Source organism: Petromyzon marinus, chromosome 7 (assembly GCF_048934315.1).
Source record: "Petromyzon marinus isolate PM22_M1 ecotype Great Lakes invasive population chromosome 7, UKy_Petmar_22M1.pri1.0, whole genome shotgun sequence".
Classification (NCBI taxonomy): domain Eukaryota; kingdom Metazoa; phylum Chordata; class Hyperoartia; order Petromyzontiformes; family Petromyzontidae; genus Petromyzon; species Petromyzon marinus.
The window spans coordinates 11531624-11550670 of NC_133673.1; the positions used below are offsets into that span (position 1 = coordinate 11531624).

The 19047-nt window shown below is 47.5% G+C and overlaps 1 protein-coding gene and 1 long non-coding RNA gene across 5 annotated transcripts in view; one reads left to right on the forward strand and one right to left on the reverse strand.

Annotated features, from left to right (window-relative positions):
- The window catches only part of LOC116939976 (uncharacterized), a 57437-nt gene extending 48514 nt beyond the window's left edge, over window positions 1-8923 (reverse strand). Inside the window, exon 1 of one of the 2 annotated variants that reach the window (XM_076065379.1) lies at window positions 8851-8923. In XM_076065379.1, coding sequence (XP_075921494.1) covers window positions 8851-8854 — 4 coding nt within the window. In that variant the 5' untranslated portion in view covers window positions 8855-8923. Of the gene's footprint in view, window positions 1-825; window positions 1254-8850 lie in introns of those variants that run through there. The other variant, XM_032949106.2, reaches the window with a different exon arrangement.
- Window positions 1123-15050, forward strand: LOC116939978 (uncharacterized). Of its 3 annotated transcripts, none has more exons than XR_012941170.1 (5): window positions 1123-1208; window positions 5443-5541; window positions 8435-8990; window positions 10324-10408; window positions 14958-15050. It is a non-coding gene; the product is annotated as an uncharacterized LOC116939978 (long non-coding RNA). The 3 variants fall into 3 exon arrangements; XR_012941169.1 differs by lacking the exon at window positions 1123-1208 and adding an exon at window positions 3913-4073; XR_004402488.2 differs by lacking the exon at window positions 1123-1208 and adding an exon at window positions 5016-5111.
- Window positions 15051-19047: the final 3997 nt, after the last annotated feature.

The following is a 19047-nucleotide window of genomic DNA, read 5'->3' on the forward strand; positions in this document are numbered from 1 at the left end:
TCCATCCCAGCAAATACGCCCTCGAGGTCACATTTAAGGACACTATACTACACACACACTCGGTACAGCTTTAAGAGTATTATATATATTTTTTACGGATGAGTTGCCTCCCAACACGAAGCCTCGTGACAGCCTTTGCCAAATGCGTCTGCAGAGCAACGAGGCTCGCGCCACGCTCCCTTTGCCCTTTTCCCCGGCACCCTCTCGACGTGCGCGTCAACGCGACCTTCACACACGGCGCGCGTGTGCACAGGAAGCCGCTGGGGCGGTGCACTTTTAAATGAATCTCGATTGAAGACTCGTTTCTTTAGGAATGCTTTTTGCGTTTAGTTTTGCCGTCCTTCCCCCCACCACCCCCCCCCCCCGGCACCCCCGATTAGCACGTTTGGCTACGTACGGCGCAAAAGAAGTTAAACATCCATCCGTACGTCCGTACGCAAGCAAACGAGAGTGCACGCGTGCGTGCGCTTGCACCGCACAACCTGGTCGCTCACATCGCGGCATAATGGGGCTGCCAAACTTATCCTCAAAATCCATTCCCGCAGTCGCCACAAAAACACAGGCACTCAAAATACCGCCGTCGAAACCGCTCGCGATGGACGCTGCTGCAAAGCACGCACGTAGCTTAACGCGCCTCGTTACAGCAACTTTCAAATGAAAAGCCCTTCGACAGTTGACCGAATATTTAAGGTCGATTATAAGAAAATGAACAAAACGATGAACGATCAATTCACACGTGGTCTCCACGGTGCTTTGTCGTTACCGCCGTGACGGAGACGCGCAGAGCCCACGCTGTGTGAAAGAATCGACGAATGCCGAGCTTACCGCTAAACTCCGTTTCCTTCTTGGACGGAGAAACCAAGTCGCGCACAATCTGAAGGACTTGCATGGCTTCCTGCCCGCCGTCGGTTTCATTCAGGTGCCGGCCTCGCACACAACGGTGGCCATCGCTCCCGGTGGGTTCGTGCCCGCTCGCCCGTACGTACGAGTGCACGCACGCACTCCCGTGAGGACGCGCTCGGGACAGCGCTTACTGCCGAGCGGCGACGCGAGTCGTCCCCCCCCCCCGCCCTGTAGAGCGCCGCGTCTCCAGCAAGCGGAGCGCGGTGAGCGTGCAGCGCGGGGGAAGTAACCCCTTCCACTTCGCCCAGCGCTAGCCCGAGCACGCGCCCACACGCCGAGGTCCCGATGCCACCGCTCTCTACGCCGTAAGTGTCATCATCGGAGGCTTAACCGGAGCTGCTGCTGCTGCTGCTGCTGCCTGGGGCTGAGCTCTAGAAAATATCTCTCTGATCTCCTGGGGGGAAGGGGGGGGGGGGAAAGGAGGGGAGGGGGGAAAGGGGGGGCAGTCCCCAGAAAATATTCCACGAGAAATTGAGGCACGGTCGTAGGTAGTGAATTGACACGTGTGCAGGAGGGCCACGAGCCTGCGAGATTTTTTTGCGCGTAATTTAATTAGATTCGTGTTCCATTTGGAGGGCTGACGGGTTACCCACCAATGTGAACGAATCCCGTTGAAGAAAAGGTAACGCACGCGGCGGTGGTGAGAAACAAAGAAGGTTGATGATAAAAAAAACACCGCCGGCATGTGTTGAATATTTAATCGTTCACGATGAGATGCTCTTCATTTGTATTTCAGGCCAAACTGTTGTGGAAATTCAGCAAAAGGCCGGACGTGTGAGGCGAGCTGCGTGTGGGTTAACTCACTTCTACCTCGCACCTCCTCTGGGAGTTGGGACGGCTGATTTCAGGGCTCGGAGGCTCATTGCAAAGGCAACCCTCGCCCCTCATTAGCATGACGTGACCCGATGAGTCAGGTTGCACTCGGCGTCGCGGGATTTTTGGTGAAAGGCGGGCAAAGTGAGCGAGCGCATTGTAGCGGCAAACTCGCACGAACCTGACTGCAGTGGGTATGTCACCACGTGCAAAAAAGCCACGTGCTTACATATATACGCGTTAAACAGCTATCTATTTTAACAACCCGCCACGCGCTTTCTCACCCTGCCAAACCACGTAGATTTTAGTCCACCTGGTGGACGGTGGAGCGGTTGACGCGCACCGCACGATGAACACGGCGACCGGGCTTTGATTCCTGGCCGCGGCTAACGTCACTGGCGAGCGACGTGCAAATTAGTTCTGGGTGCCCCCCCCCCCTTTCCATCAACCCGTGCTCACCAAGGTGGCGGAACACGGTCAAACAAACCCCCCCGGGAGCGACACGGTGCGGGGCAACCTTCACGCGCTATGTCATGTGAAGGGGTTCGAATTTATTTCTAAGTAAAGTCGAGATAATCGGTGGGAAATTCGGGGTGGAGAGACGCGTCGATGAAATATTGACTCTTAAGTTCACAATGTAGGCATCGACCCGCGTGTTTAAGAATTCATGTGCTTTGATCTAATTGTGACTGTCGCCGCCGCAGCCACACGAAGCGCTACATTTCTCTCCAAAGTGAAAGAGCTCTACGTATCGATTCTTTCATCGAAGCGTGACCAAATCGTGACCGTTCAATGCATTGCAATGGATTACCTGCGAGGAGGCGGTGGTGGGGGGGGGGCAGTGGTGCTGGTGACTCATTCCATCCTCGAATAGAAACGTGTTGTGGTCCGGTTGTTTCTCTGGGATGGACGTGTCACGTGTCCGAGTGACCGAGGGGCAGTGCCGTTGCCACGTGCGGCATATTGATGCCGGTTTAATAATAATTCCTGGCCAGAATCAGGATAAGGGAGGACTGTAAATCTTGACTTAAAGCTTTCGTGACTGCAGGAATTCATAGTCTTTGGGTTTTTCGGTAAAGTCACGGAGATAGGTTCCAATTAATAAAAATAAACGCAAGTGACCGTCATCAGGATGACGATCGCTTGTGTTTTGATCGAAACGTCGTAGTTTTTGTTTATTTTATTTGTATTAATTGGAACCTATCTACGTGACTTTACCGAAAGACCCAAAGAATAAGGGATGACTGTGTTTAAGGCTTGGGCAGCGGTCACCAACCTGCGGCTCTTTAAAGGACTGCTGCTACGTGACCGTTATTTATGAAGGACCACCACTGTCTCGTATTCACCACCACAGTGCATTGCGGCTCTTGATATATATTGATTTTTTTTTAAACTGAATTCGAAGGAAAAAAATGTCGCTTCTTGTTATTCCGGTGGCCGACCCCTGGGCTGGGAGTTAGGGTAAACAGGGTTAGGGTTGGGGTTGTAATGTTATAGGTATGGGTGGAATTAGGAACTAGGGATAGGAGTTTTGGTTAAGGTCATGGACTAGGCTTAGGGATGAGTAGGGTTGAGGGGGAGGACTAGGGTTAGCGTTGGGTTGGGATTCATGGGTTAGGGTTTAGGGTCAGGATCAAGCTGGGGTCAGGTGAGGGTCTGTCTTAAGGTTATAAGGTTACAGTCAGTGTTAGTTGTCAGTAGTAGGGTTAGGATAAAGGACAGCATTTATATTTCCCAACTTCGTGCATGGCACACTGAGATCCCTGAATGGATTGCGCCTTAGACATGTGAGTAATTATTATTGAGGGATAGGCCCTTTCAGAATTGGGATATTTCGCACTTATCTGGAAAGCAGTGAACCTCCAAAGAAGAGCTATACTCTATTTTGTCGGCTATCTCTTGCGTATATTTCATGGTGGAAACATATAAACCAGGCTCACAACATTATCGAATCCTCACATTTTAAAGAACTTGCTACTTCGCTTATGACACAACTAGTCGTGAGACGGCTGATGCAATTTGCATTCATCGGTATCGAATCACACTCAAAGAAAGTAATTTCAGGCTGAAACGATATTTTTTTGGATATGTTCAAATTAAACTGTAAATGCCAAAGCCACTATTTTTTTTAATGCTCTGTTCGCTTTAATTCCATATCTATAATAGGAGCAAGCGGAGAGAGCGGGGTGTTTTTTATTTATTTTCTTCATGGCATGACGATAGCTGCCGACAGCCCAGAGAACGGTGTCTAAGAGCTAGAACAAACGAGCTCGGACTGCTCAAGGCTTCGAAGACGCGCAGAGAAATTCTGCAATGCATGGCACCCGCCGGGCTGTCTGTGGCAACGTCTCCGACAGGTGTCAAGCTTCGTCTCCTTGCTGGGGCCACGAACACAATTTCACTTTGTTTTGTTGCGGTTGTTGTTGTTGCTGTTGCCGTCCGTAAGTTGCTCGGTCCGGTCATTAAATCGGTGGTTCAATCCAACGTTCAACCGTCGTCGTCATTCTAGGGCGAGCCGTTGATGCGTTCAAAGTTTGAGCGATGTGCTTGTTGATATTACCGCGGGGTTTTTCCCCAGCTTCGAAGAGCGCGGGTCGTGCAGTGCAGTTAACGGGCCGTTCTCCACCTCGAATTTAGGCGCTGCTTGGAAATAACGAACAGTCGGCGTAAGACGGAATTAAATAATGAACGTCGATGTTTGTAGCGAAGAACAACACTGGCTGCAGGAGGTGGACGTCTTATTTCTTGAGTACCGATTTGCTTAAAGACTAAAAACATTAATTGAGAAAAATGTAATATGCTCTCACGGCTGTCAGTTTAAAAAAAAAATAACAATTATGTACGGCACTTAGTAAATCGACTTCCAGATGCAGACCTCCGCAGGACGTGTCAGACAGACGTTATTTGACCATACTTCACCAGGCTGTTAGTGAAGGAGGGGGGGAGGGGCAGGTTGAGAACCGGCTCAGCTACGATTCACCACTGATGTTAGCCGTGGCCGCGAATCAAACTTAAGTCCCTGGGTTCTAAGCTAATTGTGTTCCCCGCTGCTCCGCCGCTGTAACATTAAATACGGGGCCTCACCTCGAGCGTCACGTTTAATGCAAATGAGGAATAATCATCGCGAGCCGTGCATCTCCACCCGCGTCCTTACGACCCCCTCTGGTGCAGCATTGCACGATTGCTGACCGTTAGGTACAAGCGGTGTTCTCCGTGGCTTCATCTGCATATGAATGAGCAAGCACTCTTCCTCGGAGCGGAGACAGCTCCCTTTCTCGCAGCTATCGTTCCATCCCCTTGAGGTTGGGGTCCTTTCTCGGAAAATTTCCGAGAGCTGCTCCGAACAAGGGCCGTTTGCCTGAAACGTCAGCCCTTTTCTGCGTACTTTGCCGCCCGTAAGATGGTGCTATTGTGGTCGTTGTCACCGCCGCTGTTGTCGAATACAAGTGTGTTGTTGTTGCAGCGTGCACTACTGCCAGCTTTGTGTTTACTTATGAATGTAACAGATCAGTAATCACGGAAAGCTGCACCATGAGTTTGTGGGGGTGGGATCGAGGGCACTGCAGTTTGAAAAAGCTGATTGCGAGTTGTGCTTTGTCAGGCCAAGACAGAGAGAGAGCCAACTGCTAATCAATGATGCATGTGTACAGTATAAATGATCTGCATTTAAGCAACCTGGCATGGGGTATTCACGTGTGTATAATGTATGTGATTATGTTTATTAAGCTACACGTGCATATGGAGGAGCATGAGTGCAGTGATTGTCGAACTGCACTCTGGACCGGGCCACCCGATGTCGATTACCAGCCACAGCTGACGTGAGTGGTGAGTGACTTCTGCATGGACACAACCCCACCACGACCGACACAGCCTTATTAAACCTTCACCAATACTTATTGACCAGCGTGGTGAAGCACGGTCAAACAACCCTGCGTGACCCCACATGGCACGGGGGGGGGGGGGGAGACCTTCATTTAGCAGTGGATTAAGTTAGGGTTGCAAATGTATAAACTTTAAATTTAATTTGTTTTATATTCGTCTAGACTTTACTTTCTGCAGATTCCACCAGTTACGTCGATATATTGTCAAAAATGTTCTTCTCACAGCGACCCCCAAACTTTTCACGAAGCGCTAACAAAATTGGATTCCTACAGAGGTTGTTTTTATTCCTTTTCCTGTGACACAGCGTGCATCAACGCAGAGAAATTCCAGGCCGATGCATCGGGCTCACTTTGACGAGCTTGTTACGCGATCGCGGGGTTAGTGTGGGACGCTCGTGTCAGGAATTCACGCCACCTCAATAGCTCAGTCCCTTTTATTGTTCGCGTAGCCCCGGTCTCGGCGCAAGACCGTAATCTTTCTCTCTGTCCGGCAAGTAAAATGGCCACCCTGCGTTCTGTAATTGGAAACCTCACGTCAAAATATGTGAAATCGTATTTACGGATCCCTGGCGAGCCATGCAAGCGTAATGACTGCAGTGACAATCACGCGCGGTACCAGATTTAAAAAAAAAAATGTGTCGCTCTTTCAATTGTCTCGTGTGCATTGCCAAACGTTCTGGTGTTACTGACACATTCATATCACATCTTAGAAAGTGAAAGCACTTGCGTTAGCCAAAAAAAGTTTTTTTCTGAGAATGATTAAAAAAAGACGTTTGCATTTCTCAAACGACAGTAAATCTATTTTGGCACACTCATCAACATCACTGTGGCCTTAAAAGAAAACATAAATAACCTGCTACGTTTCCACCAATGCCCTAGATTGAAAACGAATTTCTTTAGAACTGATGTTTTGTGTTTAGTTTGCTGTCCTTCCCTCCCACCTCCGATTAGCACGGTTGGCTATGTGCGGCGAGTAACTTGGTCTGCGAGTGTTTTGCAAGACGAGCAAAATTTTTAAATAAATATTAATTTGATAAACGAGCGAGGTCTTGCAATACGAGTAGTACGTATACGCTTTGTCTGCCGAGCGTCACGTGATCACAACTGATATACAAGTGCTTTGATATACGAGTGCTTTGGATTGCAAACACGTTTCCGGAACGAATTATGCTCGCAATCCAAGTTTTTATTGTACATACATGTGATGTGAAGAAAAGCGATTGTGTGTATTGAGGTGTTTGTTAATTGTGCTTGTGCACCACTGCCAATGCAGCATCAGGAAATTATTTGTGCAATCTGCTTTGGAACAGAGAGCAGATGTAGAGTCCATCCGTGGATCCCAGGAGGTAACCTACAAAACGACTAACCCACACAAAAGAGTATTCTGCATCGAACTAAAATATTAAAATAACAATCGGTTACCATTTTGATTTAAAGCTTTCGTGACTGCAGGGATTAATATTCTTGGTTCTTTCGGTAAAGTCACGTAGAAGGGAAACAATAAAATAATAAAAATATAAAACGATAAAATTCACACGACGTTTCGACTGTGGCTTTCACAACCTGATGATGATTGCTTGTGTTGCAGTCGAAACGTCGTGATAATTTTATTGTTTTATATTTGTATGATTTTATTGTTTCCCTTCTACGTGACTTTACCGAAAGAACCAAGAAAAACGAATCGGTTACCACTTAAAAATATATATACCTTATAAATAAATGGATAAATATAAAAAAACAGAATTAAACTTCATATTGTTGAATGAACGTCAGTACACACCTTACTCGTGTATTGCAATCATTTGCAAGTGCTTTGACAAGTAATACTGCACATCACGTGGGTTGGTGCCCAGGTTCAAATCTGCGGTGTTCAATTAGTTGTACGTAAGTTGAACTTCTTTTGCACCGTACGTAGACAACCGTGTTAATCGGAGGTGCGGGGGAAGGACAACAAACTGAACACAAAAAATCAGTTCTAAAAAAATGAGTTTTCAATTTAGATGTTAAAAAAATCGTTGAAGACTATGCATGCCTCTTTACATGCATAATACATATGCTGGGATAAATGCAATGTCTCAACTGTGTATGAAAACGAGTCATGTTGACATTTTCTGGCATCAAACCAATTCCGCTCTCTCTGCCTTCAAATGTATTTTTTTTCTCTCCTTTCTCTTCCCTGGGCTATAATAGAAGCGTGAGATATACTGGAGCAATATTAAACAGCTTCCTTGGCATATAGGGCTTAAGTAGAGATATTCATCTCAGTATCTTTATATTCAGTGTATCGCTCACACACTTCACGCAGTAATAATAGCTTTTCAGTCATTGAAAAATTGGGAGAGAAACTACTCGTTACAGTTACTCCATTAACGTCACTTCCATGTATTTTTTCATTGCGAAGCTTAAAACGCGGCGTTACATTTGCAACAAATATAAAACCCCTAAGTCTGTTTCAAAATTGGTGTCACGACACCACACACGGTCTTTGTCACTGTACATTTTCACACCCAAAAAAACGATTAAATCATCATCATCATCGTCATCATCAGCAGCAGCAGCCATGTTCTATCCACTGCTGGAAGAAGGCCCCCGGTATCTTTGCCGTCCCTCTCGGGCTTGCTGTGCCACAATCCATCGCGGTCGCATCGCTCCACCTTCGCAGTTGTCGCCCTCTCCGGCGTGTTGCCTCTTATGGGTGCCATTCCATCATCGGTCTCAGCCGTCGTTCCCGCAAGTGATGTGTCGTAACCACACCACATTCATTTCTCTTAAGGGTCAAGGCGATGTCCCTAATATGTGTTCGTTCTCTCATCGACCCGTTTCTCTTTCTGTCTCAGTGCAATTCCCAGCATTCAGGTGGCACTCGTCTCCTCTTCGCGGCCCTAAGTCAGTGGCGGAAATTGACTCCCACGTAAAGCGATCCTCAATTCATCGACCCCCGAAGGGATGATAGACTGAGTCGATCCTCAACCGGGATTTAAAATCGCAACTTTCCCATTGCGAGCCGCTCACTCTGCCCGCCGGGCCACCGATGCGTGGCACGAGTATTTCATCGGCACACACCGGAAGTAGCCAATTTCGAGCGCACGCCTCCACGAATGCTACACATCGTGAGTCGAAGCACCGACGATATAAACGCCTCCGTTACACGACCCCCCGGTACAAGCGCAATCCAAATGAAACGTGGAAACGTGCGGTGGACATTGGGGCGCTGGGAATTGGTGGCGAGCAGTGGTGGTGGTTGCAGCCTTACTCATGTCAGCGAGAGCGGTCTGCGATCCCGCCCGGACGGTCGTGCCTCCGCCGCCAGGGCACCAGCATGTCCCGCGCACCTGCCAAGGCAACGAGCCGGGACGCGAGATCACCACCGCGCTCGCATCGACACGCCGACCGGTAAACAGGGGACTCGGTGTATGGCCCAGTGGCCAAGTTCAGCGCATCTTATTAAAAATACCAGGAATGAGGTTGCCCCCAGTTTACCCGTTGTTGTTGTTGTTGTTTATTTTACAAAACCCGCTTTTAGCTTTTCCGGTGTGAGTTCGGATTCCAATGCATGTTGCGTGGCGAGATGTCTGGTGTTTAACTCCACGTGCTGCTGGGAGCTTTGCAGCACGTGGAGCTGAGCAGAGACACGCGGCCCGGGCCCGGACAGACACAGACGGGAGAGCTGTTCAGTAAACTCGCGGAGAAAAACCTGAGCAGAATTAAAACCCCGTTATTTTTGCGGACACCAAATTGATTCAGTTTACAGCTTGTCGTTTTTACCTTTGAGTACTCCCGACATGTTATAGTAAAACACAACGTTAAGGTATAACGTAACTTAAAATGAACATATCGTAAGCAGTGGTTACTGTGCTGTACTAATCTGACCACCGCCTGGCACATGGCGTTTCTGCGCAGCATGGAGACGCAGTTTATAACGAGTCCGAGACATTCGTGAGCTTTACGGGTGCGATTCGATAAAGGTTTTCAGCCTTTTTCTACATTTCTGAGTGCCCCCAAAAAAGCCCCATCCACACACCCCCCCCCCCGTTGAATGCGGAAGCCGGTAAATCTGCGAAAGTTATTTCGAGGACCCACTCTACTGATGCTTGACTTTGACCCCCACGCTTCTGGAGCCAGCGTTTGTCGATTGGGATCGCTGTTCGGTGTCTGGAGGGTGCTACATGGGGGCCGAGCGAACGGCAACTTCAATAGGAGACAATCAACTTGATGTTCCACCGGCTAGGGTTACATAGCTGGTGGTTTAGGTTTCTGAGACAGCCTTTGACACCAGGACAGATGTATGTCAGTTTGTTGTCCTTCCCCCGCACCTCCAGTTAGCACGGTTGTCTATGTGCGGTGCGAAACAAGTTGTAGATACATACAAAGGATCAGATTTACTGTACATTTTTCGTTGGTCCCTTAAGACTCCCTCGCTTACCCAAACTCTTCTCCCCCGTCCCTTCTCCACCATAAACTCCATCCCTCTTCCCAACTTCCCTCCCCATTCATCACACTCACTCATTGTCACTTTCATCATCGTTTATTTCATGCATAATCATATTAATGTACTACCATCCTTCTCATCAACTCATCTCATCACACTTCCGCTCTGAAAATAGCTAATTCTTTGTCAAGAAATGCATGGCATGTTTGCAGAGTCAAGCAATTAATCTCTGACTATACGTGTGTTCTGGATATTTTCACGTGTGACATGGCTCAACTTGGTTTAACGTTGGACAAGAGGCCATTTTATCTCGAGGTCAAATACCAGACGTGGTCTTCTCAGTACGTCTTTCCTCCCAAGCCAGTAAAGTGAGCCAAATCTGGTGAGTAAACCCACCATCAATGGGTGTCCTGTGAAAGGGCAAGAGCCTCACCGCAAAGAACGAGGAACTGGTACCAATCACTCAAAAAAACCAACAAGAGACAATGTACAGATGAGCGCTGCCCAAAGTGTTAAAGTGCGAGGGACACTGATATTATCTGATTCTATTTCAGTAGCAATGTCACACTGCAATGTATATCCACGAAGACCATTCTTCCTCCTCTTAAATGTTTACGAAACAGACTCCGCAGTGGCAAGATGTTCTGTCCCTTGCCTGATATACAGGGGGTTCGTGCGTTCAATCCCTGACACCTGTATATTTGGAGTTTGCATGTTCTCTCCGTAGTCGCGTAGATTTTTCTCCGGGCCCTCTGGTTTTTCCCCTCCACATTTAGAAATATTCGTTTGGAGTATTTGGCTGCTATATATTTCCACAGGAAAAGCCACTTCGTTGGCCTATCATTTGTGGCCACGTCAATTCTGAAAAAAAGCTACATAGCTCAGTGGGCCTTACCTGGTAAAATAAAGTTACCGCTGGACTGAAGGTCACTTATTTACTGAACACTACTCATATTTCCAAAAACATTTGAGACATGTAATATATGTTCAATGGTTAGCGCACTGCACTTTGAACCCAACCATCTGTTTGATTCCCTGTTATAGCTAACAACAGTGGCAAGTGATACAAGAACTGGTCCTGGGCACATCACATCACCAGCTCACACTAACCAGTGTGGTGAAGTATGGTCATACGTGATTGACATGTAGTAGCAGTAGATTTACAATAGTCTGTACATTTTAATTTATGTTTCCTTATTGTCCACGTCAGCGTGCTTCGGCAGGAATAGAGGCATATGATCATGTGTCACGTGTGATTTTCAGCCCAGGGTTAGAGTCTACGGCTAATGTTTAAAGTTCAGTACAGTTCTCTACATGCTAATAACATGCAGTATATGCGTTTACGATCAGTTTTAATAATGGCTCCATGGCACACGATTGCAAAAATTCCAGTTTTCGAACGTAACTCATTCCAGGGGCTGCGTCACGGTGCAACTGTGCACTGTGGTTCACGGAGCCAAAACCAGGGTGGCGATTTAAAAACTGGTGAGGCAGGATCAGCCACTCCCCGAGGTTCGCATTCCTCCAGTGCCGGTCAGGCCTCTCTTCCGCACACACTTATGGGTGCGCGGTGTCACACCGCTCAAGTAAACAAAGCTGCTTTGCCCACAATAGAAGGGGGGAGGGGGGGGAGGTTAGACCGCGTTAACCCCCGCCGCCGTCCGACACAGCCAATTAGTAAGGTTTGTCACGTAAATAAAACATGCCAATTCGTTGCTAGTACAGCACACCGGTGTGTTACAGAGTAAATCCACAACATACACAATTCGCGTAGAACGTTTCGCCGATAATTACAACCAGCATCATCAGGCGGCAGCCAGAGTTGTGGAGAAATCTTCCTGTTTCGCGGTCTTAAATAGAGGGATAATGGCATTCATAATCACACGATCTAACCCAAAACCCTCTATTACGGACTAAATCTACATACTCAGAATGCATTTTACGGAGCTCAGCCCCAGATGGCTCCAGCTGAGACCAAGAACATGCTATGTCGTCCAGTGTACCCCATTAAAACACACCGATAATAACTCATGGAAACGACGCAATCCCTGTGAGCACGACAGCATGCACTCACTGGTGACAATTATCGTCGAGTTAAATTCCCACTCCCAAATTCGCTCTGCTTGCCTTTGTGGTCGACAGAGACCAAGTGGAAGGAGGGCAACGTTAAAAAGCCACAACTGATGACGAGGTCACGCACGCAAGGCGTACTCAAATAAAGTTTGAAAGTCAAAGATAAAAGCTTCTCAAAAGCCCAACAGGTGTATTATCTGATTTAACCTCACTACAACAAATGACGTGTATATATCAGGGGATAATATCAATTCCTGGTGTTTTTGTTCATGCTACGTTCCATCTTCATATAAACTCTAGCAGTGAATTCATCGTGGCTGTGATGATGATATACACACGGACAGCGAAGGGCAATGGGAGGAAGTGGCGTAGTGACTTATTGCACTGAGCTGTGACCCACGGGCAGCCAGAGATCATTTCCTGGCCGGTGGCGAACCGATCCTGGGGCCAAAACCTTCACCCACCCGCACTGACCCAAGCGTGCTGACGCGCGGTCTCAAGCAGCTCGTTTGTCTGACACGGCAAGTGGGGGGAGAGAGGCTTCGGGCTGCGGGAAGTGACTTGACGAAGGGACTGTAGGTTATGGCTACCGTTCTTAACACGCCAAAAACGAACGTCGCGTTGTCACCGTTGCGGTAAAGGGGAGAAAAATTAAACCAACACGTGAACGGTTTAATTTGTGAATACGAAGTGAATGCGAGACTCGAGCCAGGGTTTGACATTCTTAAGAGGCTCCTCAAGAGGTGGGCATCTGTGAAAAAGACTGGAACACATGTGTGAAAAAAGAGCTTTGTAGCTCATCGGATTCCTCCAGTCTAAAAATTCCGATTCTGAACAGGTGACAAAGATGGCAATCTCGACGTCACAGACGCACAGGATGCGGACAAAACACCGCGTGACACATTGGGACTGAATCACGAGTTTGGCTGCCAAACGAGATAAGGCCGGCGAGATGAGACATGCTGCTGTTAAATACAACAGAATGAATGTCTCTTTAGCTCGTAAAAGACAGTTTTCGTTTATGATCTGACTAAAGTATCTGCCCCCTTTATATCCAGTGAGTTGGTAATGAACGGCTCGCAGTGGTGAACGGTGTTCAGGTGCGCACAACGCTATTGCATCACGGGTTTAATTATTGTTTTTGTTAAATGTCGTTTCCATGAGTTATTATCGGTGGCTTTTAATAGGGTACACTGTACGGTATAGCATGCTCTTGGTCTCAGCTGGAGCCGTCTGGGGCTGAGCTCCACAAAATGCATTCTGAGTATGTAGATTTAATCCATAATAGAGGATTTTGGATTAGATCACGTGAATATAAATAAATAATTATCACTCCAAGACAGAAACTAAAACATTTCTCCATAACTCTGGCTGTCGCCTGATGATGCTGGCTGTAATTACCAGCGAAACGTCGTACTCGAATTGTAGATGTTGTGGATTTACTCTCCAACACACCGGTGTGCTGTACTAGTGACGAATTGGCATGTTCTGTTTACGTGACAAACCTTACTAGTTGGCTGTCGGGTGGTGGCGGATTTAGCGACACATTTATATTTACGCGATCTAACCCAAAAACCTCTATTGTGGATAATATTGGTCGCGAAAGCCTACGTGTTATGTAGATTTAGCGTTAGTTTATGTTATTTTAGCAACAAACAAAAAACTCGGTACTCTTCTCCCAAGTCTATGTTCCCACGCCTTTACCACCCCGCATTGACCAGCGCGGTGAAGTATGGTCATCTAAACATTCACTCGATGCAAGGGATGTACGTGTAATTACGCAATGTGATTTGGCAGGAAATAGAAATTATGCAGATGCGTCATTACAAAATATATAAATAAAAATGCTCACAGCAAAACAACCACCGCTAAACTATGTTGAAGTGTTTTTTTTCCGGATTGCCACGAATGTGGATGGGTAGGAGAGCAAACACCGATCAATAGATTCATATTGATTATTTAAGCTCACGATATGTGCATCTGAACTCATTTGTAAGAATGGATGGTTCTCTGCTAATGTATTCTGTATGTAATGGGTTTGGGTGTGTTTTGTAGTCTGGCCGGGTGGCTCGCAATCGGAAGTTCAAATCCTGGTTGGAGGTTGTTGACTCAGCCCATTATCCCTCCGGGTTCAATACAATAAATAAACCACCTTGTGGCACCCAGATACATTTGGAATTTCCACCACTGGCTCATTTGAGCAAGAAATCACGTTCACGTCAACACATTCACACGATCCCTCTAGCCACTCGAGGCCACAGCATTCACTTGATTCATGATAATCATCAACCGTGCTCAATCCACTGCTGGATTAAGGATTCCCCAAATCCGCCGCCACCTCTCTCACGATCCCGCGTTTTAATGGTCCACCCCGGCGCAGGGATGCAAGCTGATTTCATCGCTCCATCTCCCCGTCAAGGGCCTTCCTCTCGGACGCGTTCCATTCCTTGGCTGCCCCCGCGTTACGATTCTTGACCCAACCGGCCATCATCCATTCTAGGGGACGTCACCTGTCCAAGCCGCACTGACTTGTCTTACAATCGGGGTGGTTTGTTAATCATTTCACCCCCAGTGATGAGTTGGTTCGACCGTATTTTCCGGGATTATAAGACGCACCATAAACGTGTGCCTGGGTGTCAATAAAGTTACTCTATACCAATCTGGTCACACGCGCACGCACACACACCTTCCGGATTAGAGGACGAACCCGCATCCACTCACCCACACACACACACGCGTTTGACTTTAAAGTGCAGGGAAATGGGTGCGTCTGTCGAATCGGGAGAATACGGTAAGCAGTGTTACGCTTTCTTGTCTTCGTTCCTCAGGTTGCCATTCTAATCTTTGTGGTTGCACAGGTTCGCCAAGGAGCAGGAAAAACAAGTGTCGCATTCTGCCAGGCAGCAAATGGGCCGCAGTTGAATGTGGAAATAAATGCCTCCTTATCTCTGCATCCCACGAGCTGCGCATTCTTTGTTCGTTACAATACACACGGCATGCTGGTGGAGCTTTCGCAAACGTTTCTCAATCAATCCACTGTTGGATACTAAAATAAGTAATATTTAAAAAAAAACACGCTTTAATGAAATGTACCCTACTCGTAATGACAGAACTCCACGACTCCAGGAAGTGGCCCCGAAGCTTGCCACAACGTAAGGGGGCCGTGGCCAATTCCAGTCAACGTCAGTTGAGCGTGGACAATTAGAGCCAAGCCGAAACATAACATGTAAAAACTAATGTAACATTGTTTTATTATGATATAGTATTGTCATCAGTATGACATAAGTATACCAAGTTTGCAGTCGATACCACATTGGGAAGTGGGTTAAAATTGAGTTACAAGATTTGAGGATACGACAACAACAGAGTGAGTTAAATGAAGGCGTGTAAACAAAAAGCATCCACAGGAAGTGTTGTAATAATAGGGGTTTTCCCCATTTTCTGGCGACAAAACTGAAACCTTTTTTTACGAGGATTCATGTTGCTGCATTAACCACAATACCTGCAGTCAAAATGCAAACAAAAAAACATACTATAATATATGCATTGTCCTTGAAACTGATTGCTCCACACCAAGTGTTGCTTTGTTGGTCACGGGGGTTGCTTAACATACTTCACCAAGCTGGTCCGTGCGGGTTGATGATCGAATGGGATTTAATTGGTCAACATTGTCATGGTGTAAAGTTTTGCTCCCGTATTTTGTTCAGAAAGTTTTGCAGTAGACTTGCCTCCGATGCGTCTCACACGCTCACAAGAGGTAATGGATGCATTTTTCAAGATTTACTGCTTGCTTTAGTTGACACACGTCGAGGCCACATATACATTCATATTAAACGAATTTTAGAAAAAATAATAATAAAAAGATCGATCGGCTGAAAATTGCACAAAACCTTTGTTAATCAATGTTCACGCACTTATTAAATTACACTTTGTACAGTCGCAGTGCAGTCGTTTGTTTTGCATAGTAGTACGTTGTGAACACGGCCCCCTGAGTTCGATACATGACTATGGCTATATCACATCCCCTCCTACCCGCCCCCCCCCCCATTCACTAAGCCGCACTGACCAGCGTGGTGAAGTATGGTCAGGCACACCCCCCCCTCCCACGCCACGTCATTTGGACGCCTTAATCTAGCAGCATATTTAACAAAAGGTTGTACATTTGATTGTTATAATGATCACCATTAATTCTTTAAGCTACACATGACGCGATTATTCGGGTTAATTCGTTCATCCAGGGGTCGGGACCACGGATACATGGAGTTATTCGGCAAATTATTCCCACTATCCGTTCCCTGATCACGCTCGACGGATAAGGGGCCGTCCATAAATGACGTCACGCGATTTTGGACGATTTTTGACCCCCCCCCCTCGTCACACGGCATCACAAAAAGTCAGACCCCCCCTCAAATATGACGTCACAAAGCTCTGCCCCTCCCCCCATATAAAAACATGCTTCAAATCGCTTTAAACTATTGTCATTGTAGTACATATTTAATGTGGCGCTGCACTCTGATGTTGTAGGAGTAAACATGTATTAAAAAGTCTATTTAATTAAGTAGAACGTGTTGTCTATATTTATTTAAAGTTGCGCATTTTGATGTGACGTCACATTTCTCACTCCCTCCCCCCTCGTCACACATCGTCACAAACGTCTGCCCCCCCCACCCCCCCAGGTGCGTGACGTCATTTATGGACGGCCCCTAAACGAATCCCCCAGTTAATGACCCCGAATATTTGGATAAACGAAGTTTTTTTTTTATTTACGTCGATTAGGATGTCACAAACTACAACTTAAATATCACGTACTGTGTATACATCGGTATTGCGCAATAAAAAACAATTCAGCAGTCCGCCTGCTGTATTGTTCCACCTGAGGACAAATGGCTTGCGTTGCTATCGAAACGTCGTGATATATGATTGTTCTACCCACGTGACTTTTACCGAAAGAACTTAAAGAGTAAAAGTCTAGTAAGTTTCACCGGCTTCGACTGTTAAAACTGCACTTCGCGGTTGATTATGTAAAGAGTAACGAGCTCTAAGGGGTAGCGTGTGGTGTGTACAGAACGAGAGTAGGTATTGCTTCATCACGTTGGATACAGTGCTCTCAATCTACGCCGGATACGAACACAAGTTTCGGCGCAAAGGATGCGATCACATTATATCTCTGGGTTAAATCTGCACACACCGGACTGGGATGACGGTGGGAATCCGTCACAACCCTCTCGTCAAAAAGAACGAAAACTTCCCATCTCAACCGGCGGTTTCTCCCACGAAAAAATGACAACCGTCTGTCCATCCAGTGCTGGACGGGTTCGTTTGACCATACTTCACCCGTTACTGGCCAATGCGGATTAGTGAAGTATCTGGGGGGGGGGGGGGGTGAAGCGGTGGAATACTGACCCAGCCAGGAGCGGTTCAGATCACGCTCCACTGACGTTATGTAACGAACGCCGTGGAACGGGGGAGTCGAACTCAGCGTCTTGGTGGTTTGGGGGTGTTGGAGGGTGCGGGGGGGAGGTTCAAGCGCACGAAATCACCGCGCCCGTAGCTATCCAGCCAGCCAGCGCGATCCACTTGAACGTACCTTGAACGTACCTTGGCAGTGCCGGCACCGGCGAAACTCAGTAAATCCCAGCGGCTGAGTGCTTCATCTCAAGCCGCGACTTCCAACGGGTGAGGACAAACTCGCGACAGGAACGGTCGCCCTCGTCGACGACGACGATCTGCCAACCCCCCACCCCACCCGCCCGCTGTCCGCAATCTCGACTCGGATTTTGTTGACGTCGCCGCGGTGGTTTTGTCACTTGAGACACCACCGGCGTGACCCACTGTCGCGCACCAGCGGCAACTGACCCCCCCCCTCCACCGATCCTGTCACCAAAAGTGTGTGTGTGGGGGGTGGTCCAGATGAAGCCCCAAACTTCCGGGGTTGTTCCACCCCCACCACCAACACCCAACACTCCGCCACCTTACAGCAGCAGTTGTTGTTGTGTGTCGCGACCTCACGCGATCGGTGCGTGGGGACACAGCACCTCCAGGCGACTCGTGTGCCCCACTGCACAGCGGCGGAGAGAGAGGGGGGGGGGGACGACCCCCTGGGACAATCGCGAGAGACCGGCCCAGCTGGGGTGATGGGGCAGGGGAGGTGTCTCTGACAGGCTGTGGCCGCACCTGTGCGGACGCCACGTGCAGCGCGCTACCGCCGCCTGCTGTTGCCGCCCGAAGTCCCGTGGCTCTGGAACGTGGAGATTAAAGGCCCCCTAAGAGCGCAGAGTTTCTCAAACTTTTTTTAGAGCCCGCGGTTCACTCAGCCGATGCCCCCCCCTCCACCCAACCCTGGTGACAACACGCATTCACTTCTATCTCTAAATACCAGGGATATTAATTGATTAATATTGGCGGGACATAAACATTATTTTTTTTTAAACGGCGCTATAAGGATTTTTAAGGTAGTCATTTAGATATTAGAGTCGGGCAAGTTTTTAAAGAGGTTAGTTTATTTAACTTCATTTTTTAATTCAATATCACGAGTAAAATAGTGAATGTCCGAAAGAAAAGGTGTGAACAGTGTCATCATGCTGGGTTACAGGCGTGCATAGCCACCACCGCCCGACAATGAACTTCTTCCGGAACTGGTGGTTTTGCATAACGGTGATGGCTTGACCGGGTGTTTTTTGTGTGTGTTGAAACGTCGCTCAATGACGGTATATTATCTATACTAGCGGTAAGTACCCGGCGTTGCCCGGGCGAAAAAGACAGACACACACATCGACTTGCACATACTTTCTATGCACATGAGTTTCGCGGAAGAAGCAAGGAACACAAATATTAGTTGTCCGCACACAAACTCTATGATTGAAATATTTGCAAGGTGATTATTTTAAAATTAGGTTTATATCAACGTGATTTGACACAATAACAAATATATCACTGCAGAGCAAGTTA